The sequence below is a fragment of the Chionomys nivalis genome, chromosome 2 (assembly GCF_950005125.1).
Source record: "Chionomys nivalis chromosome 2, mChiNiv1.1, whole genome shotgun sequence".
In the NCBI taxonomy this organism is placed as follows: domain Eukaryota; kingdom Metazoa; phylum Chordata; class Mammalia; order Rodentia; family Cricetidae; genus Chionomys; species Chionomys nivalis.
In genome coordinates, this window is record NC_080087.1 from 121,889,793 (window position 1) to 121,914,527 (window position 24,735).

Sequence of the window (24,735 nt, forward strand, 5' to 3'; positions counted from 1 at the left end):
TAGTAACACTGCCTCTAAAGTTTTCTTTGATAATATTGTAACAGTTGTATAGTTTGAGGATCCCTTCTGAAATACTTCAGCCAGAAGCTTCTTGTATTTTGTAATACTTACATATGCATCATGAGATTCAGGATTGGATTGTGTGCAGGTCTAAGCACTAATGTTCATTCATATGTACATTATGCATAGCCTAAAAAAAATTTTATATAGTATTTTCAGTGTCCCTGCTTTTTTTGTTTTGTTTTTCGAGACAGTGTCTCTCTGTGTAACAGGTCTGCTATCCTGGAGCTCGCTTTGTTGACCAGATCCTCCTGCCTCTGCTTGGTGTTAAAGATGTGCACTGCCACGGCCTGACACTTTTCACGTAAAATAGGTATAGAATTTCTCACTGTAGCATTATTTAAGTTCTCTAAATTTCAGATTTGGGAGCCTATTTGATTTTGAATTTTTGCATTAGGGATACCATTTGTTTTTGCTATAGTCTCCTTCCTTCTCTTATCCATCAGGAAAAAGTGCCGCAGACACAGTATGGACATAGGAGAAGCCACTTACTACATTTTGCGAATTCCTTTTTCAAAGGATCTTTAAAAGTTATTAGATTTCCTATAATCATAGAAGAATTTTCTGCCTTGGACAAAATCAATTTACATTGTGTTAGTACTGTACATAAGATGAAGCTAGGTGCAGAAATTATGATGTGGTTACAAGATACCTTTTAGTGCTTCCCAGGATTAGAGCTCTCTGCCACAAACCAGATGATTATTAGCATTAAGTATTTATGTGGCACTCTGCCTGTACCAGAGAGCTTTAGTTTCTTTTATTAGCTTCAAATTTTCTGTAAATGTATCCTTTCGGGAATCTAGGCTCCAGGGAAAAGTTCTTTTGCATTCTGTAATCCATTCCTTTCTAGAAAATAAGTTTTCAGAGAAATTACTTTTTAAGTCATAGCAGTATTATCATTTTTTGTGTTGTATTAATGTTATGAGGCAATAAGAAGGGAAGAAGATATTTGAAGACAAAAGATTAGTCGCTAACTTTATGAAATTGAAAATACTGAGTTCTGCCTGCCTCTGAGTTTAAAAAGCATGGGCCACCATACCCAGCCCACATGGTGACTTAAAACTGTCTGTAGCTCCATTCTCAGAAGATCTGATTTTTTTTCCTATTTTTCCCTTTCTGAAGTTATATAATTTTTTAATTTTATTTTACATACAGACAATAGTTTCCCCTTCCTCCTCTCCTCCTGTCCTCTCCTCCTACATCTGATCCCCTACCCCCATCTGTCTCCATTCATAAAAGGGCAGGCCTCCCATGGGAGTCAACAACTGATTCCTCCCGCACCAGGCGCACAGTGGTGCACAGAACATAACATGTAGAGAAAACATGCATGCACATAAAATAAAAATTTCAAATAGTGTAAATAAAATATTAAGTAAAAGAGATCTGTTTCCCTCCAGTACTGTACTTGTATTGTCAGTTTGTTCTAAACTTGTTATATGAAATAGATGCTTCTGAATCTTAAATACTAATTATTAGTCCTCCAAGCCACTGTCTTCTTTTGCCCTGTATATTTTGGAACTCACTGTGTAGCCCAGGCTGACTTTCAATTTGCAGTAATCTTTTTGCTTTTATCTCCTAAGTGCTGGGATTACAGCTGTGTACCACTAGGTCTAATTCTACATCTGTTTTATATTTTGGATCTTTCTAGTACTGGAATTGAAAGCAGGGCCTCTCACAAGCCAGTCAAGCACTATGCCACCAGGCCACTTCTCAGCCCTCTGCTTTTATCATTGAAAGACCTAACACCTTTATCATCAAGACTTACTTTTTTATTCTGCCTCAACTGGATCAGTATATCCTTTTACATTGTAAATTAGGAGGCCAGGAGTTGAAAAAAAAATTCTTCTTGGTGCTGGAAGCCTAGCCCAGGGTCTCATGCATGTAAAGCAAATATTCTACCCATGAGCTATAGCCGAAGACGTTTTAAGTTTTTGTAGGGTCTTCCTAAGTCACTAAGATGGACCTTGAACTCATAATTCTTCTGCTTCAGCCTTCTGAGTTCCAGGATTAGAGTCCTATCCCACATAAAGAGAAATATAATCAGTAATTTCAACTTGCAAATTTTTTGAGTTTGTGGCTTCTGTGATAGAGGCCTGTGCAGAATGAACACACAAGAGTTTTCTAAGGCGAGACAGTTTTTGCCAAAACTGAAGCTTAAATCTGATAAAATTTTTGAGTTTCAAATTTAGAAATTCTTATGGGTTATGAAATGTATTTAATCTATAAGGCAGAATTTAGGTGAAATTAGATGACAATTAGCTTACAGTAGTAATAATAACAAAAAGGAACAGGAAGAGCTACATGTCTTTTTAGATTCAGACCAGAGTCAGCATGCAAATGATTTACATAATGCTTTTGTTAGTGGGTAAAGTTTTCTGGTTTTCCTCTTAGTTTTCTCTAGAGATAGTGCTTTTAAAATAAGAGAATTAGGGCCAGTAAAATGGCTCAAAGGATAAAGGTGCTTGCTGCCAAGCCAGTTATTTGAGTTCAATTCCCCAGGACCCACTTGGTAGGAGAGAAGTGGCTCACAGAGAGTCTGATTTCCACATGGATACCATGGCCCACATTCATATACAAAGTAAATAAGTATAGTAAAATAAGAATAATCTCAGTGGCTAGAAAATTAGCTTCATTGAGAAAATGCTTGCCCAACGTGCAGGAAACCTTAGGTTCAATCCCAGGTCCCGGCGCATAAAATCTGTCTTTGTGATGAGTCTCTGCTATCCCAGCTCTCTTAGCACTTGAAAGGTAGAGGTGGGAGGACTGGAAGTTCAGGGTCATCCTTAGTTTGTCGCCAGCCTGGACTGCAAGGGACTCTAGCTCTAGAATAAATAAAAATAATTAATCTTGAAATACCAGAGAGTAAATCATAGCACGTGGGAATCTAGAGTAGGAGGGTTACCATGAGTTCAAAGCCAGCCTGGCTTGCATTGAAACTTCCAGACAAGCCAGAGTTAAAGATTACTTGTTAATGTTCTATCCAAGACAGTAAAGGAGTAGAAGTGGGGGGGGGGCGCTTAGGTGGGAAGTAGCAAGGACTGGGAGGAGAGGAGGGTGGAGAAACTAATTGATATGTAAAATAAATGGAAAAAAAGTTAAGAAAAAGGCTGGTGGAAGTGGTGTACGCCTTTAATCCCAGCACTTGGGGTACAGAGACAGGTGGATCTCTGAGTTCAAGGCCTGGTCTACAAGAGCTAAATAACAACAAAAAGATCCTCTCCCCAAAAAGAAAAATCTTGAAATAATGTTGGTCACCATTATGCATATATATATATGCATATAATATTCAGTCTAATAGACATTTTGCCATATGATCATATATGACCTATTTTAAATATATAACACTCAAATAAATAATGTTAACCAAAAATCAATAGACACATCTAAAAATTTAGTTCTTTGGTCTATTTTGTGTTTATGGCGGGAGAGTTTCCTAGGAACATTAGATGTACTTTATCTAAACTTCATTTATCACTGGATCTAAGGTTTTTATTTGTATCTATCCACACCTTTGTACATGGCAAATATTTAGTAAAAATTTCTTAAAGTACATTTAGTTTGGCTAAGTGTGTGGGCTTGGCTTGAGGGGGGGATGTTTGAGACAGTTTCTTGTTATATATATAGCCTTAGCTAATCTGGAACACTCTGTCTGACCAGGTTGGGCTTGAGTTTATAGAGACCCGCCTGCCTCTGCCTCACAGGTGCTAGGAGTAAAGGTGTGGTCACCACCGCCCAGTGTGACCAGCTGTATCTCTCAGTCAGATTTGACTTGGCTAGAGTGTACCTGTGTTCCATATGAATTAGCAGAGCCATTCTCTTGTTTTCCAGGGTCCTCATTCTTCATTTGAAACGGTACAGCTTCAATGTAGCTCTTTCACTTAACAACAAGATAGGACAGCAAGTCATTATTCCGAGATATCTGACTCTGTCATCTCATTGTACTGAAAATACAAAGCCACCTTTTACTCTCGGATGGAGTGCACATATGGCAATGTAAGAGACAATGCTTTTTACCTTTACTTTTGAAATGGGTTTTAATATTTCAGAGATTGGTCAAACTAGATAACAGCTATCAGGAAAAACAATCAAAGGAGATTTAAATTCTGCATTATTTTGGAATTTTAGTATTACACTTCTGTCAAATAGAAGTAATTAAAGAAAAATGCTTACACTAAATTCTTCCAAATTTAATAGATGCCTGTTATAATAGAGTACTTTTTTGAAAGAGAGTTGCTACTCTTTTAGAACAGAAAATAAAATAAAAGACCAATTGACATACTTGGGAATATAAGTGAAATGTGATAATCTTAAATTCTTTTTTATTTATTTATTATATATACTATATGTGAAATGTGATAATCTTAAGACTCACCTAGGCAAGACACTTAAAGTATTCATTTCTGTGTTCATCTCTAGATGTTCCACTCAGGATCTAAATGGGGCTTGGGAATCAGTGTTCTTAACAAATGCCTCAGTGCTTTGGGATATACAAATTTGAGAAATCAGATATTAAACTAGAGCTCCCCTCCCAGAAAGACTGATTGTTCTATAAGTAGGAATTATGCCCAATGTGAATAACATCAGCGACTCCTAGAAATGTTTCTGAGAAAAAGAAGTCCCCTTTGCTTTAGATTTTTGCATTGTCATTTTGCATGCTGGAACCTTAGGCCTCCTGAATGCCATGCTCTTCTACATGCATGTTCAACTTGGAACCCTATGCTGCAGTTCTTTTTCATACTTGAACAGTAATTTGGTAGAATCATAAAGTCCTGAAGCTGTAGTAGTGAAATGAATTTTTGAAAATTTTCTCCAAATTCTTAATTTTACTAAGAGATTGATTTTACTGTTTAGTAACTAAAAAGACCCGAGTCTTGTCAGGTACGGTAACACATGCTGGTAATTCCAGTCTAAAGCAGAAGGATGCTTCAAGAACAGTTTGAGGCCACCCTGGGTTAAATAATAATACTCTGTCTCCAAAAAGAACAAGGAAGGACAGTGTTTTGGCTAAAGTAGTATTAGAAAAAATAAAAGAACATTTCCAAAAATTAATTGATGCAATTTATAAGATATATTTATCTTTGGATTTATATATTTACATCATGTAAGTTTGCACTAATGTCCTCATGGGTTTACTAACAAAACCTGTGCCCTGAGAGTTTTTAGTGTATGTAATTGTTTTGTTTTTATGTTTGTTTGTTTTTTCTGTTCTTATTTGAAAAGAATGTTTTTACTTGGTGTAAACTGCCTTCTACTGCTAGAGCTGTTAGTGCCTCTGACTGTATTTCTTATCTTTGTGACCACTGACCTTAAATGCAGCTGTCTGACTACATTTTAATGCAATTTTAGGCTTTACGACTTTCTCTGTGGGAAAAAAGATTGTTGTGACCATTAAGTACGGTAGTACATACAGTGCTTGCTATCTGGGAGAGCTATTATTATTTTATTGCTCAAAAATAAATGAGATAGTTTCCCCTCAGGTTCTTGTCATTTGTGTTGCACTTGACTTCATTTGTGAAGCTGTTTATTTCAATATTAGATCAAGGAGAGCCAGAGATGATAATTAATTTTTCCTCTGGGCTTTTTTGGTTATTTTAAACTATTGCTTGCTTTTCAAGAGGATATAAGAGACCTATAGTATAGAATAATTAACTTTGCCAGTTAAATATCTACCTTTAATGATGCAATTGTATATATTACATATTCTCTAATTTTCTAATAGTTCTAGACCATTGAAAGCCTCTCAAATGGTGAATTCCTGCATCACCAGCCCTTCTACACCTTCAAAGTGAGTTCTGTTTCTTATGTACCCAAATTTTGTCTAAGGTTTTGGCTCACCCTGATCTCTAAAGTTGCCCCCTCCCCTTTTCTTTATCATTTATTTTGCATACCAGTTGCTCAGTATCACTCACACTTGGAAATGTTCTTGAGTCTGGCTTAGATATGATCCAGGGCTTTTTTTTAGCAATCAGAAAAGGTTCCAGAATTATTTTGTTTTTAAATTTCTTTAAAGATCTTTGCTAATAGCATTATTTTCATCCTAAAACTTAAGAATTGACTCTAAGGTTTAAAGAGATAAAAACAACTCCTGTCTAAAGCACCCTTCCTCATATGACACTGACAGGAAGAATTCTGAAAGGAAATAAGAAACAAACAAGCACTGGAATGCAGCTATTTTGCAAATACTTGACATTTTTTTAAGACCAGAAGTTTAAGGACAGAAACTTTCTCTTCTTTTCTTTCTCACTTTTCAAAATTGTGCTTCATAAGAGGTCACTGGAATTTCTGATAGACCCATTTTTTAAAATTAGATCATTTAAATTGACTTAGTTGTCAGTTCACTTCAAAATGCAAATGAAGCAACATGAAGCAAATTTGATGTCCCAAAGTCCTTTTAAGAAAAGCACAGGGGCTGGAGAGATGGCTCAGAGGTTAAGAGAACTGCCTGATCTTCCAAAGGTCCTGTTCAATTTCCATCTATAATGAGATCTGGTGCCCTCTTATGGCCTGCAGTCATACACGCAGGCAGAACACAGTATACACATAAATAATTTAAAAAAAGCAGTTTTGTTCTTTAAGTGCTTGTTTGGAAATTTAGTATCCATAAGACAACATTTAGGAACCACTGTTTTATTTTCCTCCTGTCATTATTTTTCAGTGCAATAAAACCAGATAATTAAAATGACTAGAAATCTGAGATGTATCAATATGAATCTTCTTAGCTGCTTAGAAAGTGAGCAAGTGATGCATTTAAGGACAAACATTTTTCACTGCTACAGGCAGGCTGCCTTCTGTAAACATTGTCCTTACTCATGGATATGCACAAATCACAGTGGGTCCAAGAAGCAAATTATTTCATTGTATATTATTGTACGTTGACATAGCCATTTTTTCTCTGCGGTCTAATGGGTTGAGAATTTGAAAGTTGGCTAATAAAAGGTGATTAGGGCCTATAAAACCCAACGTGCAGATCAGATTTAAAAGAGGCTAAATTCTAAACTGGGTACCATTGGTTCCTCTACAATATTCTTTGTCACATTTGACAGTGGTTAAACATAGCCAGGTATTACCTCTTTAACAAAGTATGTACCTCATAAAAAATAGTTGAGTTTGCTTGATAAGTATGAAATCAAAAATTAAGAATCAAGAAAGTTAATTAAAGCTGTGTGTGGTGGCATACATCTTTAGTGAGATAAAGGCAAGAGGCTCAGGAATTGAAGACCATCCATCTTCATAAATAGCAAGTTTGAGGCCAGCCTGGGCTATATGAGATGACCCCAAAACCATTGGTGGGGAACTGATTTGGCGATTTTTAAGTTACCCTGGAAACCTTATAAACTCGTTGTAGGCAGCTATTCAAGTATCTGGGCTTGGTATCTTGCTTGGCATCCAGTCTACTTTTCAGGTGTGTTCAGTCTTCACACTGGTCTCTCCTCTTTATCTTTGTTTCTATGCTATCCTCTTGATTTTCATTGCACTCTTTTTCTTCGTGCCTTGTGTCCTTATTTACAGTTTTCACATTTAAATCACTTATATTTTTCAGATTTTAATTTATTTTTTACTATTACATATGAGTTTATTTTAACATCCATCAAAGGAAGTTCTTGTTCTTTGATCTTTGCTACTTCCTCCTTTAATGTGGTAGCACTTTATCTGTATCACTAAATAATGTTTCACATAGATAAATTTTGATACAACTAAAACTTGCCTTTTAAAGCATTTATCTCTTAAAATTTTAACCATATTAGATGAAATTTTTCTAAAATGTGTCAATGCTATTCTCTTTTATTGTATTTATTCATTTTGGGTTTTGATGTTGTTTCTCTTTGTAGCTTTGACTGTCCTGGAACTTGCTCTGTAGACCAGGCTGGCCTCAAACTCAGCTCCACATGTCTGCCTCCCAAGTGCTGATATTAAAGGCATGTGTCACCATGCTCAGTATGTTAGTTATGCTATTCTTATATACTTTGAGACAGTTACATATTTCTTTTTTTTTCTTATTTTTGGATTTTTTCGAGACAGGGTTTCTCCATAGCTTTTGGTTCCTGTCCTGGAACTAGATCTTGTAGACCAGGCTGGCCTCGAACTCACAGAGATCCGCCTGCCTCTGCCTCCCGAGTGCTGGGATTAAAGGCGTGCGCCACCACCACCCGGCTACGTATTTCTTAATGATTTAAAATTTGCATTATGGGACTGGAAAGATGGCTCAGTGGTTAAAAGTACTTGTTGCTCTTCCAGAGCATTGAAGTTCAGATCCCTGCACCCATGTCAGATGACTTTCAACCAGGATCTGATCCTCTTCTCAAGGCCTCGGCACTTACATACATGTGGCATAGACAGACATACATATGTGTACAAAGTCTTTTTACAAAGGAAAAGTAAATCCACATTCTAAGTATCAGTACTGCACTGGGTTTTGCTTGTTTGTAGTTTTGTGTTTTGTTTTCAGGTAAAATCTTGCTATATAATTCAGTCTGGTCACAAATCTGCAGTTTTATTGCCTCAGCCTTTCTAGTGCTGGCATGTACAAATGTATCATGCCAGCTTCACTGTTTTTGAATATTGGTATTATTTGCCTTACATTAAACAACTTTTAGTTCTTTCTTTTTCTCCCCCTTCTTTGTGATTATCCTCCCTCATTTCATAGCTCTCATCTCTCATGAAATTGCTATATTGAAAATACATCATGTCCTATTATTATTGTATTGGGATTTAGAACTGCCTTCTCAGATTTTTTTTTCCCCCTTAATTTGGAATGTCCCTTCTGGAAGGTAGAGAGGTTGCCAGAAGTCTGACCTCGAAATAATAAAATAAGTGGATTGTTGCTGTCAGTTTTAAAGTGCATAGATGATCATAATTTAAAAGGTCAAAAATTAGCACTCATGTACTTTTGTCAAAAATAGTGATTTGTAGCCAGAAATGGTAATGCATGCCTTTAATCCCAGCACTTGAATCTCTATGAGTTCGAGGGCAGCCAGGGCTATGTAGAAAGACTCTGTCTCAAAAAAACACCACTATCACCACCACAAACTGATTAATTGCTTGCTATACCTTCATGGACTCAATAGAATACTTGCTTTATAAAGATAGAAACAAACTACATTTGGAATTAGTCATTTTAAAAAAAAAGGCAAAAAGTTTACTGGTAATGCACAATAGCCAAGCATTTTCAAACCATGACTTTTTAGGAGGTCATTAAAAGTAATGCTTAAAGCCGGGCGGTGGTGGCGCACGCCTTTAATCCCAGCACTTGGGAGGCAGAGGCAGGCGGATCTCTGTGAGTTCGAGACCAGCCTGGTCTACAAGAGCTAGTTCCAGGACAGGCTCCAAAACCACAGAGAAACCCTGTCTCGAAAAACCAAAAAAAAAAAGTAATGCTTAAGTGTACTTCTTTTGGTCCATATTTTCCCTCTGTTAAATAATTTCCCATAATGGAAAAGCTTTTTGGTGTTTATACATCAAAAATAAGCAAATTAAATAGACTTTTTTTATATATAATTACAGGAAATTCACCTTCAAATCCAAAAGCTCCTTCACTTCATGCCTTGATTCTGACAGTGAGGATGAACTAAAGCGCTCTGTGGCCCTCACCCAGAGGCTTTGTGATGTGTCAGGCAATGAACAGCAGCAGGAAGATGTGGAAAAAGTAAGTAATGGCTCACCAGAATATCTGACAGTATTCTGTTTAGTTTAGCTGTCCAAACAAATGCTTTAGCAAATTAAAGAAATTCACAGCATAATGTCTCTGTTTGAGACACTGGTTTTAGAGAGTGCTTTTTCTAGATAAAGAAAAAAGCAAAACCCAATGGTCTTGTCCGAGCAGAATGGTATAGGTTTATTGTCCCAGCACAGAAGAAACTGAGGCAGAATTCTAGGTTCAACCTGGTCTACATAACAAGACACTGTCTCCAAAAAAAGTAGTCTTTTTTTAAAAAAAGAAATGAGTGTTACTGGGGAGTTGGCCTAGTGATGAAGTGCTTGGCTAACATGTGTGAGGTTCTGGCTTCGACCCCCAGTTCCTCATGCGAGGGTGGGGTGACACCAGAGCTACTTAGACATTCTGAGTTTCAGCTCTTTGCTTATGGGATAGCTTTTTTTATAGGAGAAAATCATAGTAAGTATTTTTTATATCAACAGCAACTGGGTAATTTCAGTTGTTAAATGACAGTGGTGAAGACACAGCTACATCTATTACAATCCTCAATAATTAATACTTCAAAAAAAGTAAGCTTTTCCAGGTGTTTGCATCATTCTATAGAGCTATATAGCAGTTACTTGTGTTCTGAGTTGTCCCATCTTACAGTAAAGCTGAAGGAGGTTTGTGGCTGCTTCCCGTAAATATGAAAAGAAAGAAAGCCAGGAATTCTCCTAGAATAAAAGTTACTCAGAGAATATATTTTTACTTACAGAATCTTGTGTGACCTTTATTTTTCTCATTTAAGACTAGACAACATTGCTAGATGGTGTATACCTTTAATCCCAGTACTCAGGAGACAGAAGCTGGCAGACGTCTGTGAATCTGGTCACATGGTAACCTAGTTCCAGGACCAGGAAGGTCCACTATACTAAGTTCCAGGCAAGTCAGGGCTGTATAATCATACTCTGCCTCAATTTAAAAAAAAAAAAAAAACAAAAAAAAAAAAACAAAAAAACAAAAAAGACTAGCCAGCATTTAAAATCGAATATGAACAAAATGTATATAGTATACTTGATATATATCTGAAACAAAATTCTTAAGGCTTATTATCTCTTAACTAATCTTTTTTTGAAGACAGAATCTCATGTTATAGCCCAGGCTGGCCTAGAACTTATAGCAGTTTTCTTGCCTCTGTCTACTAACTACTAGAGTTACAAGCATGCACCACCATACCCATTGGCTTACTGTTTTGAATAATTTACTTTAGCAGTATTTATCTTCCAGATTTTTATAGAGGGTATGCTTTGTACCTGTCATAATCAAGAAACACTGTTAGGCTTAGAGTTATAGCTCAGTTGGTAAAATGCTTGCCTAGCATGCAAAATCTGTGGATGTGAACGCCAGCACAAAACAAGCCAGGTGTGGTAACACACAAATTTAATTTCACATTCATATTTTTTAATTATGTGGGGGAAGTGGGGGTTTGTTCTTGAAAGCCCAAGTGAGCCAGGCTTGGGAACTGAGAACAAAACTTGATCCGCTGCAAGAGTATTATGTGCTCCTGACTGCTGAGCCATCTTCCAGCCTCCAAATTCCAATTTTAAACTCTGGGGTATATTAGATAAAGTGTTCAACAATGGCTGTATTAATTGACATCCATATTGGTAGACATTAGCTATATTAATAGATACTTTGGCTTCTTGTAAAAGCAGTTCTCTTCTTCAGGATTCAAAATTGTGCAGATCAGAACCTGGGAAGTCCGAATTGGAGAACTCGGGATTTGACAGAATGAGTGAGGAGGAGGTGCTGGCAGCTGTGTTAGAGATGAGTAGGAGAGAAGCTTTGCCCACGCTCGGCCGTGAAGATGACGATAAGCCGGCCAGCAGCCCCGACACTGGATTCGCAGAAGATGACGTTCAAGAGATGCCTGAACATCCCGATGCTGTGGAGGCTGAGAAACCCAAAACCGTCGCTGAGCCAGGTAGGTTTCATCAAGATAAGTGTGTGTTATACAAAATGTTGTTCTAGAGCCTTTATTGATGTGTGTCTTCTAAATAGTGCAAGCCTTCAGGTTTGTGAATGGAAGTCATAACAAGATGTCACAAGATTGTTTTCTAGATTGTAGAGTCAGAGCCTCTTCAATTTTGAATTATTTTATATGCAAGTAAAATAATAGTTTGTCCTCAATTTAATAAGAAACCAAAATCTGATGGGGTTCTTATTCCTCTTAGTGCAAGTATCCTTTATGTATCCCCTGTTGTTATTAGTCACTGTTTAATATCACTTGTTCATATTAATCCTTTGTTTTCAGAACTATTACTGTGCATCAGTGCTTCTAAATCAAGGTCTTTCTCCCCTGCCCTGGAATATTGGACAATGTCTTTCATTTTTGGTTGTCAGAAGTAGACAGAAGTGGGGTTAAGGATTAGCTCAGTGACAGCAAACACAAGACCCTGGGTTCAGTCCTCAGCTGGGGTGCAGGGACGACAAAAACTAAGGTAACAAGTATAAAGAGCTACAGACTTCTGGCATCAGCACTCCCATTTTCATAATTGAGGGGGATCTTTAATTCCTGTCAGGTGACTCAGTTAAAGCTCTCCTATCCCCTGGTAGAGTCTGCGGATCCTGCTAAAATTCACAGCGTACACTCCTCTCCATTTCCCCCTCCCCAAAGGCCTTACTTGTATCCCAGTCAAATTATTAATGGTGCTGAACCTGAGAAATCCCAGTATAGATGTGGGAAGATAAAATTGTTGGTCCCAAAAGGTTGTAAGCAAGGGTTGGGAGTGTTCCTTGTTTAGTAACACTAAACAAGTGCCTACCATGCACAAAGCCCTGAGTTTGGTCCCCAGCACCTCATAAAACCAAGCATGATGGTGCATACCAGTAATTCAAGCAAGGAGGTGGAAGTGGAAGGTCAGGGTCAAGGTCATCCTCAGCTACTTAGCAAGTTCTAGGCCTTAGACCCTAAACCTAAATGTTAGGCAAGAGCAGGGCAAATTACTCTCTCAACAGTATGTGCCACTAGAGTTCACAAAAATTTAGGTTTTTTTTTTTTTTTTCCAAAATAATATTCTGCTTCTTTAGAGCCTGCTAGTTTTTCTGAGATAACGAAAGACTGTGACGAGAATAAAGAAAACAAAACTCCAGAAGGCTCTCAGGGAGAGGTTGATTGGCTGCAGCAGTATGACATGGAGCGTGAAAGAGAAGAGCAGGAACTGCAGCAAGCACTGGCTCAGAGCCTTCAAGAACAAGTAAGACACTCTGTCACTGCTTTCTCCCATTCTTCCCAGACAGCAAGTCACAGTCACTACTGTGTTAAGCATTTGCTATGGGTCAGGCATTGCTCCTGGCTGTTTATGTGCAGTTAGTTATTGAAGGGGGAAAAAGAAAAACTGTTTGGGCTTGCTTTAGTCTTGAATGACCAGTTCTAAGTAGTAAATTTTTTATTAAAATATTATTAGTCATGCTGTATGCTGTAGTTGATTAAATGTTAAAGCAAAATGGCATGTTAAAGGTTGTTCCATGTTAGCTTTATTCTGCAAGCTGTCAGCATATCCCTCAGCATGATTTTATGAAATATATCAAGGCAGTATACTTGCTTGGTTATTTTCTTACAATATATCTTCTATAAGTTATTTGATAACAAATTTCTCAGAAATATCTAAAAATCTATCAGGTCATTGTATAGCAAGTCTGTACACAAGTGTTTGTTGTAGTACTGGGGATCAGACATAACATTGGCTACTCTAGGTTATATCCCTAGTTCTTAATTTTTACTTTAAAGGTTTACTTTATGTGAGTGCACATTTTGTCTGCGTGTATATATGTGAACCATGTGACTGTCTAATGCCCACAGAGGTCAGAAAGCATCAGGTTCTCTGTGACTGGAAATTACAGATAGTTGTGAGCCAACATGTGGGTGTTGGGAATTGAAGCTGTGTTTCTGCAAGAGCAGAAAGTGCTCTTGACCACTGAGCCATCTCTCTGAACCCCCAATTTTTACTTTTTGTTTGTTTGTTTTTTGGTTGGTTGGTTGGTTGGTTTTTTGAGACAGGGTTTCTCTGTGTAACAGCCCAGGCTGTCCTAGATCTCACTTTGTAGACCAGGCTGGCCTTGAGCTCACAGAGATCTTCCTGCCTCTGCCTCCCAGGTGCTGAGATTAAAGGCGGGTGCCACCACCGCCAGGCTCAATTTTTACTTCTTTATATAAGTTTATTTGACCTGTTGTATCATCTAAGATACTTGACTTATAGGTGCTATTTTCATGGTTGTCTGATCTAAGATAATCCAGATCATGCTAATGAAAGTTTCATGAGACTGCAAATGTAGATCACCAGTAAAGCACTTGCCTGGCATTATGCACGGTCCTGGTTCCATCCCTCGCACTGAAAAACAAGCAAAAGTTAGTAAGACTCCCTAGAATGAATGCTTGGGTTTGGTTTGTTTTTTTAAGAGGCCAGTTTTGAAAAAGAAACAAGCTTCCACTCCACCTTCTTCATAAGTTGTAGTTCAAATCTCTGTAGAGCTAGAGAAAGCATGGTAAGCAAATGCTCTCAGAGAAATTTGTTTTCCTTTAGTCAGTTGTGTCTAAGGAGAACCCCTTTAAATACCTTAGTTTCGTTCTTTTCTCTCTAGGAGGCTTGGGAACAGAAAGAAGATGATGACCTCAAAAGGGCTACAGAGTTAAGTCTTCAAGGTATGGAGATTATTTTAATTACATTTTTAAATGGAAAAGTATATTAATACATAGCAGACATTTTAAATTTTTTTTTTAGACAAAGTCTCATTTAGCCTAAGCTATCTTTGGAACTCTCTCCGTAGCCAAGGATGGCATTGAATTCCTCCTGATCCTCTGCCTTCTGAAAGGTTACAGGTATACAACACCAACTGGTTTATGCAATAGTGGGGATCACTTGCAAGGCCTTATGTATGCTAAACACTCAGTCAACTGAGCTATATCCCTAGCCCTAAAGTGTTTTAGCTTCTTTGTTTCTTTTTTTTAATATAGTAATAAATATGAACACCTCCCAGATATAGAAAAAGAGTCTGAGAAGTTACATATGTATCTCTTTTCTCTCTTAGAGAAAATCACTGTTATAATACTTCCTTTAGCTTTATTTTTGTTTATTTACATTATACAATATATATTATGTCATATTAATTTGCATGTGATATTATATTGTATATAATAAAATATGGTTATATGTTATACTATGTTTCTATTATACTAATATGAAATGAGTGTGTGTGTGTGTGTATTTTTATAACGGGGCTAAAGAGATAACTCAGTGATTAAGAGAACCAGTTGCTCTTTCAGAGATCCCAGGTTTGATTCCCAGCACCCATATACTATCTTACAACCATCTGTTACTCCAGTTCCACAGAAAATAACGCCCCTAATCACCTCCTTGGAACCAGGCATGCACATAGTATACATAAATACATGCAGACAAATGACCCATATAACAAGTAAAAAAAAGTATATACTTTAAGTTATTTTATTATTGTCTACACCTGTATCAGAATGTTTAATCTTTGTTTTAATCTAAAAACAGCAAGACAAAATACTTAATCAAAGATTTATAATTTCTAAGATTTCTACAAAAATATATGGCTTCAATTTTCCAGTTGATTTTCTAACTGCTCATTCCCAGGAAGTCAGTTGACAGATCCAGGAATGAGGACTCGGTTGCAGAAGATTCACACACAGGGGGTGGAGGGACAAACAAGGATAGTTCTGTGAGTAAGACAACTTGGTGCATAAGCATAAAGACTTGAGTTTGGATCCCTGCACCCAAGTTAAAAAAAAAAAAAAAAAAAAAATCTAGGCCTTCTCACACAAGTGCTTGCAATCCTAGTTCCATCGGGTGGGGAGAAGAGATGCAAACTGGACTGACTGGGCTTGCTGCCAGCCTCCTCGAGTCGGTGAGGGAGACCTATCTCACGGAAATAAGGTGCAGAATGATAGAGTAGGGTACATACACAAACATACAGCAGAATTAGTACGTGAGCCAAGTACCGGACATTCACAGAGATTTGACCAGCTCTTCAGCTGTATTTCTAAAATACCTTTGGTTTTCCTCCTATTCTTGGAAATAGAACAGTTGGGTAGTATGAAGTGAGTGTTCCTGGCTGATCTGAAAAGCAGAATCCAGAAGAGAGAGTAAAAATTTTGCCAACACTATAGTTATGATAAAGGCATAGACAATAAGCTAGGTTTCTCAGGCATTCTCTCTTCAGGACAAGCTGGATATGAGTATCCACACCTATAATCCCAGCCCTTGGGAGATGGAGCCAGGAAGATCCAAAATTGGGGGTTAATCATCAGTTCCATAGATAATTTGAGACTAGTCTGACCTATATGAGAACCTGTCTCAAGGAAATAAAAATAATACATTGATGATGTGATGGCTCTCTCAGGTTCCATTACCACAATCTGCCTGCCTGCCTTCTAACCATGTACAGGTTCTGTGAGGTCTCCCAGCTACCACCTTCTTCCCAAAAGTCTCCCTATCTGTTTTCTTTTTTGAGATAAGATATCATATAGCAAAACCGGCCTTAACTCTTAACTCTCCTGTCTCCCCGTGCCAAATGCTGGAATTACAGGCATATAGCACCATGGCCTACTCTCTTTTCTGTCTTTGAAGCTTTTGTTATCCAGGAGCTGGGCTAGCCCACTCCTTACCTCTTCTACGTCTGGGTGTTTTCATCATTTCCTGTGCTGTCTGGAAGCTCTCCAGCCTTTTCTAACTCCAAACTTCTTCTGAGTTTTTGTTTCTGTCATGTCTGTTTGACGTCAAGAGATGTTTTGTGCTCTTTTATGCCTTATTTTCACTTGTTTCACTGAAGTACTCTCTGAGCTGTGAGGCCACACATACAGTTACTTGGCTTGATGGTTTCTCTCCTGAGTAGACTTGTTTGCTTTAGATCGGTATCTAATGTGTTTGGTCTGTATAGTCCTTGTTAAAAGCTTGTTCATATATCTACTAATTATTACTGTTAGTTCATAATGAAAACAAGGGAGCTAAAGTGATGATTGGAACCTGTAAGCACATGAATAGGTCAAATTTAAACCAATTTTAAGTCTCACTCTAACCCAGACTAGCCTTGAGCTCACAGTTATCAACTTGCGTCACTGTCCCAAGTGCTGGAATTACAGGTGTGAACCACTGCTGCAACTTTGAGCTCTCATGAGTATTAAAGTTCCTGAAGAATTTTAAATCTCTTACCTTTGTTCTAAAGAGTTCTAAGAGCCAAATATAGTAACAGAGCTGACAGTGTGAGTCACTTGCATCATTCAGTACGCAAACTAGCATCTGTCATGAATGACCTCATCCATGCTTCATATCCCTTAAACTAGAGACTGTTTAGTCTCTTCAAAGAATAGAGGTCTAAAATTCTGTCACTGTTTAGGACTGTTTAGTTGGGGTAAATGGTATGTTTTTTTCCACTCTTGGGTGTTCCTGTCTTAAATATCCTTGAGCTATGATTTTTTTAATTTGTCATAAACAAAGAACTATTTAGAGATAGCGTCTCATTATATAGCCCTGACTGGCCTGAAACTATATAGAACAGTTTGGCCTTGAACTCACAAGGCTCTATCTTCCCCTGCCTCCTGAGCGCTGAAGTAAGAGGCCTGCCTAGTTTGCTCTCTTTTGTGGGGGATAAGTGAATTGGGTTATCTATATAATTATGTATTATTTTTCAGTTCATTATTTCTTATGGTTAGATACCTTTAAGTGTGTATGAAAGTTTTGCCCCCCCCCTCTATATATATATACATACACACACACATACTATGTGTGTGCATGTGGAGGTGTGGAGGTCTGAGTTGCCATATGGGTGCTGGAAACTGAACCTGGGTCCTCTGCAAGTGCTCTTGGAAGACTGGACCATCTCTCCAGCCCCAAGATACCTTTATCATATAAATGTATTTCAAAGAAAAGTCTTGCTTGCTATATAAGCTTGAGAACCTGAGTTTAATCCCCAGCACCCACCTAAAAAGCAAGGTGTGGTGATACATACTTGTTTTGTTTAATATATTCTTAGTAATTCTTTGATAATTTTATGCATTCATACAATGTATCTTAATCATATTCATATTCCAACTGTCCTCTTTATTCTTTCCAGATCTACCATGTCCCTACAGCACCCACCCCAACTTCATATTTTTCTATATAACCATTCAAGTCCAAATTTCTACATTTATATTACTGAGTGTAAGATCATCCACTAGAATATGATCAACATACCAGAGACCATACTCTTAAAGAAAACTGACTCTCCCTCCCTAAGAAGTCATAAACTTTTCATAAATGCTCTTTTAGGAGTGGTGCCTCATAAGCCCCTTCCCCTTGTGATAGTTACTTTTCTGTGGTTGTGATAAAATACCATGACCAAGGCAACTTATAAAAGAAAACATTTAGTTTGGCTGAATGTAGCTAGAGGCTGCTTGTTCATTTCCCAGCCACCCAGACCCAAAATTATCACACAGAAACTGTATTAATTGCAGCACTGCTTGGCCAATGACTAGCATGTTCCTAACTAGCTCTGACATCTTAAATTAGCCCATTTCTATTAATCTGTGCATCACCACATAGTTGTAGCCTGTCCATCCGGCATCTGGATATCTATCTCCACCAGCAACTACGTGACTTTTTACTACACCTGCTCTCTCTTCCTCTATCTGCTTGGAATCTCTGCCTTGCCCTATTCTGCACTGCAGTAGGGCCAAATCAGCTTGTTTACCAGTGGTATTCACAGCATACAGAGGGGAATCCTACATCAGCTGAGCATTTCGGAGTGTTAGAATCCATGGTGGTGGAGCAAAGACATGGCAGCAGGACCAGTTGAGATCCACAAACATGAGGCAGAGAACAAGCAATGCACTGGGAATGGCACCTCAAAACCAACCCCTAGTGACACACCTCCTCCAAAAGGCCAAACCTCCTGATCCTTCCCATACAGTTTCACCAGCTAGGGACCGAGTATTTAAACACACGAGCCTTTGTGTGGCTGTCATTCTCACTTAAATCACCACATCACTCCATGCTAAGTTGTTGGTTGACTTAAACTTGGGCAAACAACCATAGCTATGGTGAATTCCTAAGTAGAGCAGCCTGACATGTCCAAAGATAACTATTTCACTCCAGTCTTCCTGACCTTTGACTCTTAGTCTTTCCATCCCTTTTTCTGTGGTGGTCCCTGAGCCTTGGGAGCAGGTGGTATGTTATAGATGTCCAGTTTGTGACTGGTTGTGAGTTTCTATGTTAACCACTGTCTACTGCACACAGAAAATTCTCTGATGAGGATTGATAGCTACACTAACTAAAGAGCACACAAATTTAGAGGACAGTTTGATACTATGTCCTTTTAGCAAAATAATAATAGTAAGTTTATCCCATGGGTCGATAAGCTCCCCAACCATTGGTTCTTGATCAGATTTATAGTACCTGGTATGAGTTTCCTACGTCTTAAACCAGTTAAAAAGCAGATGCCACCTTACCATTCATGGCACTATTGCACCCATTGGCATGGCTTGCCATGTCAGTTGTTACTATAGGTCTCAGTTCACAGCCGGGTAAAACTGTTGACGTCTGTTTTTTCCCTCAGCAGCCTCTGCTAAGCTAGGTAAAGCATACTTGTAATCACAGCGCCAGGAAGGTACAAACAGTCTCACCAGAGCCTGTGAGAGACCTAGTCTTAAAAATCCAGGTAGAGGGGTTGGAGGGATGGCTAAATGGTTAACAACACTGCTATTCTTCCAGAAGACCCAGGTTCAATTACCAGCACTCACATGGCAGTTTACAACCATGTGTGACTCTAATTCCAGGAGATCCGTCACCTTCTTCTGGTGTCTGAGGGCACTAGGCATGCATGTGGTGCACAGATAATACATATAGACAAAATACCCATGCATATAAAAGCTCATTTTTTTTTTTTTAGGCCGGGCAGTGGTGGCAGCACCTTTAATCTCCCAGCACTGGAGAGGCAGAGGCAGGTGAATCTCTGTGAGTTCGAGGCTAGCCTCGTCTACTAGAACTAGTTCCAGGACAGGCTTCAGAACTACAGAGAAACCCTGTCTTTTGGGGGGGGGGGTTAATTTAAAAGGGGTAGGGAGTAGAAGGCTTCTAAGGAACAACCCTAGAAATTTACCTCTACCTACATACACATACACGCTCAACTGAATGTACATGGACATACAGAAAACAAGGGACACTTTCATAGATGCCTGCATATACAGTTACTTCCTAAGGTGCCTGTTAATTGGAACCCTGTTAATAAAATATTTTATGTCTTAGGATGATCAAATGAGTGCTTCAAACTGGGTTTTTGGTTTGTTTTGGTTCGGGTCTTTTGAGATATGTTTTTGTCTGATAGTCCATAGTGCCCTCAGCCTAGCTATCTTCGTACTTCCACTCTCTGGTGTGAGGATCACAGGTGGGTGTCCTCATATCTAGCTCTATCTTAGGCTATTTTATCTTCTCAGTCATCTTATGTCTATTTTAAGAACTTTTACCAGGCCCATCTTTCTGTTCTTCAGAGTTGAACAACCCTTTTCTGGATTCCCTGTGCTCAGATGAAGACTCTGGAAATGAGGATGTTTTTGATATGGAATACACAGAAGCTGAAGCCGAGGAACTGAAAAGAAATGCTGAGGTATGGTTGGTGAGCCTGTCAGTGTTCCTTCTGCTCCTTCTCTTTAGAGACTCCCTTCAGTATAGCACAGCTTCAGTTCTGCCCCTCGGCTGCTGTCAGGGGACCTTCATTTTCTCTTACCTATCTTTTGTTCTTCATCTCTTATTTCTATCTTTCTTTTTTGTTTGTTTTGTTTTTTCAAGACAGTCTCTCTGTGTAGCCTTGGCTAGCCTGGAACTCGCTCTGTAGACCAGGCTGGACTCGAATTTATAGAGATCCACTTGTCTTTGCCTCCCAAGTGCTGGGATTAAAGGCATGTGCTACCACTGCCCAGCTTCTTCATTTATTTCAAATAAAACAAATACATTCTGATTGTTCTTGTTACATAACAATATATATGTCGATATAAATAAAGACATAAATACATTAAATTAACTTTAGTTCTACCAAGTAACTACTATCTTTATATTTAGTGAAAACCATTCAGTTGATTCTGTAATTCTGTGAGCACATTTGGTATCATTTCCTTCTCCTTCTCCCCCCCACCACTCCCTCCCTCCCTCCCTCCCTCCCTCCCTCCCTCCCTCCCTCCCTCCCTCCCTCCCTCCCTCCCTCCCTCCCTCCCTCCCTCCCTCCCTCCCTCCTTGAGTTTTCAAAGCAGGGTTTCTCTGTGTAGCCCTGGGTGTCCTGGAACTCACTCTGTATACCAGACTGATTTCAAAATTAGAGATCCCTCTGCCTCTGCTTCTTGAGTGCTGGAATTAAAGGCGTGTGCCACCACAATGTCTGACATCCTTCTCTTTTCTAAAATAATTGCTTTTCCCAAAAAATAAAAAATACTACATGGGATTCTATTCTTTTAGCACACAACTACTCTTAGAAACTATTAATGTATTATTTTATCATTCCCACCTTCACATGTGCTTTAAAATGTTATAACCTAACCAGGCGGTGGCTATTACCTAAGGAGAGTTTTTATTCTGCTTGCTAAAGACTATTAGCTGGACATAGTGGCTTATGCCTATAATCTCAGGACTTGGAAGGCTGAGACAAGAAGAGTTCAAAGCCAGCATACACTACAGAGTAACAAAAGAAAAAAAGATTATTTACAAGTTTTTTGTTTAATTTCATGTTTTAAATGAAGTCTCCTTTAGCTCAGACAGACCAGGAACCAGCTTTGTAACCAAGGGTGACCTGATCCTATCACGTGTCCCTCCCAAATGTTGGGATTTTGTTTTTTGAGACAGGGTCTTGCTATGTAGTTAAGCTAACCTATAATTCAGACCCTTCTGCTGAGTACTGGGGTTACAGTGATGCTTCCTCATACAAGTTCAGTTTTTATTATAATAAATAATGTGTTCAGCAACTGTGTAATTATAGTGTTCTCCACATTTTGAATTTCCTACTTAAACTTCCTAAGGTAAACTACTTCATCAAAATGCTATGGTTTTTTATTTACTTATCGCTATAGTCCTTTTTTGTGTTTGATTTTATTATAAAGTATGTATATGAATATTGCATTTTATTTTTTATTAACTATTTTAATGTAGTATTTAAAATATAGAAATCCATAACTATTGCAGTAACATAGCAGCTTTCCTTTTCATTCTGTTGTTTAGTAAGTAACTGATCATAACTGTTTCTATAGGGCTGTAGTTATTATGTGTGCTCATGTGGATCTGTAAAACAAGCCAAGATGGGCGGTGGTAGCTAACGCCTTTAATCCCAGGCGGGCGGATCTCTGTGAGTTCAAGGCTAGCCTGGTCTACAAGAACTGGTTCCAGGACAGCTAGGACTGCTACACAGAGAAACCCTTGCTATAGCATTTCATTTGTATTTTAATAAATAAAGCTTGTCTGAAAATCAGAGAGTAAAACTGCCCCACTAGTCAGTCTTACAGACCAGGCAGTGATAACACACAACTTTAATCCCAGTGGTCACACTAGTTGCCATAGAAACCAGGCCATGCATGCCTTAAATCCCAGCCCTAGAGAGCATTATAAAATGGGAGGAGATAGCTCTCGCAGTCTCATTCTGAGATTGGATATATTTTAACATCATTATTATAACGTTACAGTGAATATATATATTTATATTTACATATTTGTTTTCTTTTGTTTCTCAAGACAGGGTTTCTTTGTGTAGCTTTGGTGCCTGTCCTGGAACTAGTTCTTTTACACTAGGCTGGCCTTGAATTCACAGAGATCGCTTGCCTCTGCCTCCCGAGTGTTGGCATTAAGGTATGCACCACCACCGCCTGACTGTAAAGTGTAGTTTTTTTTAAGACTTATTTTTGTGTTGGGTGTGCGTGTCTGTGTTCGTGAAGGCCAGAAGAGGCTTCAGATCCCCTGGAGCTAGAATTTTATAGGCGGTTGTGATGCCCATGTAGGTGCTGGGAACTGAAGTTGGTTCCTCTGTAAGTTTTTTTTTTTTTTTTTTTTGGTTTTTCGAGACAGGGTTTCTCTGTAGCTTTGGTGCCTGTCCTGGAACTAGCTCTTGTAGACCAGGCTGGCCTCGAACTCACAGAGATCCGCCTGCCTCTGCCTCCCGAGTGCTGGGATTAAAGGCGTGCGCCACCACCGCCCGGCCTCCTCTGTAAGTATTAAGAAGTGCTCTTGACTGCTGAGCCATCTCTCTAGTCCTACGTTTATTCCTTTCTTTTAAGTTATTTCCGTAGGATAGTTCCTGGAGATAGACTTTATACATAAAAACATGCATGAGGCTTGTAAGCAGACCACTTAGGTTTGTTACTGACTCGTACCACACTATGCACAGAAGATTCTGTCACCTTTGACTCATAAATTTAATTCAGCATTTTACTTTTATTCAAATGAAGAGCTGTACACACTTCTGTTTTCAGACCGGAAATCTTCCTCACTCCTATCGGCTCATCAGTGTTGTCAGTCACATTGGGAGTACTACTTCCTCAGGTAAACGGACCTCATGATCTCAGCATTTGTTAACAAAGTAGCTACCATTTGCCCTCTTTGTTATTATTTGTCTATCTTTGTTAGGTATAGCTTGACTACATTAAGAAAAATTTAAGAAGCTAGGGATGTAATTGATAAAGTGCCTGCCTCCTAGGTTTTATCCCCACCACCGCATAAACTGGACAGTGAGGTACACATCTGTGATCCCAGCATTCATGGAGTAGAGGTAGAAAAATCAGGAATTCAGAGCCAGTCTGGGCTACATGAGACTCAATCTAGAAAAAGATTAAAAAACAAAACAACAACAACAACAAAAACTTTAAAATTCTCCCTTTAATAAACACTGTCTGTGAATTATACAAGTCAGGGTAGCTGTTTTCATAAATGATGAAAATTCCTCTCAGCAAATACATTTATTAAAAAGTTGTCTTGGCCTGGGGAAATGATCAGTGGATAAAGTGCTTGCCCTCTAAGCATGAGGACTAGAATTTTATTCCAGCACTTCCATAAGAATCCCGTGACCTGGGGCTCAGAGGTAAAGAGCATTGCCTGCTCTTGCAAAGGTCCTGAGTTCACTTACCAGCAACCACATGGTGGCTCACAACCATCTGTAATGAGGTCTGGTGCCCTCTTCTGGCCTGCAGGCATACACACAGACAGGATATTGTATACATAATAAATAAATAAATATTTAAAAAAAAAAAAAGAATCCAGTGACCTGTCTGGAATCCCAGCCTCAAAGGAAGCAGACATAGAGATCCCCAGAGAAAGCCAGCTAGCTAGGTCAATGAAAGATTGGACCAGCCACAGTAAATAAAGTGGGAAGTGATTGAAGAAGAAACATGCATGCCATACATGCAAAAAAGTAAAGTAAAAGGTTATTTCTCTCAGTTTGGTACATTTCTGTAGTATGCCAGACACTGAGAGGCAGAAGCAGCATGGTAGGAAAAACTCAAGACTTTGTAAACTACATAGGTGAGTTCAAGGTTAAGCGAGCTCCCTAAAGAGACCCTATCTCAAATGACAAAGAGCTGAAATACAGCTCTGTTGCAGAGTACTACACACACAAAGTTCTCTGTACATAGTTTTCAGATGAATTTTACAAAGAAATATTACTGAGGCAGAGAATAATGAGGGTTTCTCTTAAGCTTCTGGTAGCCAAGAAAAATGTGGTATGTTTTAGAAAACTTAATTCCAGATTTTATCTGTTTCAGGTCATTACATTAGTGATGTATATGACATTAAGAAACAGGCATGGTTCACATACAATGATCTGGAGGTCTCTAAAATCCAAGAGTCCTCTGTGCAGAGTGACCGAGATCGGAGCGGCTACATCTTCTTCTACATGCACAAGTAAGAAACCAACCCACCAGGTCGTTACCACCAGCTGAGTTATCCAGACTTTCTTGGGAACAAGATAATTAATTCCATCACTTTATTATAATTCCATAATATTTCCTCTGTTAACTC

At 38.6% G+C, this 24,735-nt stretch overlaps 1 protein-coding gene across 4 annotated transcripts in view; it reads left to right on the top strand.

Moving 5' to 3' along the window:
- Usp37 (ubiquitin specific peptidase 37) overlaps positions 1 to 24,735 on the top strand; it is a 69,746-nt gene that overhangs the window by 38,412 nt on the left and 6,599 nt on the right. For 3 of the 4 annotated variants that reach the window (XM_057758894.1, XM_057758915.1, XM_057758899.1), the window contains 9 exons: positions 3,889 to 4,053; positions 5,780 to 5,845; positions 9,562 to 9,703; positions 11,420 to 11,675; positions 12,782 to 12,948; positions 14,333 to 14,393; positions 20,241 to 20,356; positions 23,196 to 23,265; positions 24,480 to 24,618. In XM_057758894.1, the coding sequence (XP_057614877.1) occupies positions 3,889 to 4,053; positions 5,780 to 5,845; positions 9,562 to 9,703; positions 11,420 to 11,675; positions 12,782 to 12,948; positions 14,333 to 14,393; positions 20,241 to 20,356; positions 23,196 to 23,265; positions 24,480 to 24,618 (1,182 nt within the window). The remainder of the gene's footprint in view (positions 1 to 3,888; positions 4,054 to 5,779; positions 5,846 to 9,561; positions 9,704 to 11,419; positions 11,676 to 12,781; positions 12,949 to 14,332; positions 14,394 to 20,240; positions 20,357 to 23,195; positions 23,266 to 24,479; positions 24,619 to 24,735) is intronic. The other variant, XM_057758906.1, reaches the window with a different exon arrangement.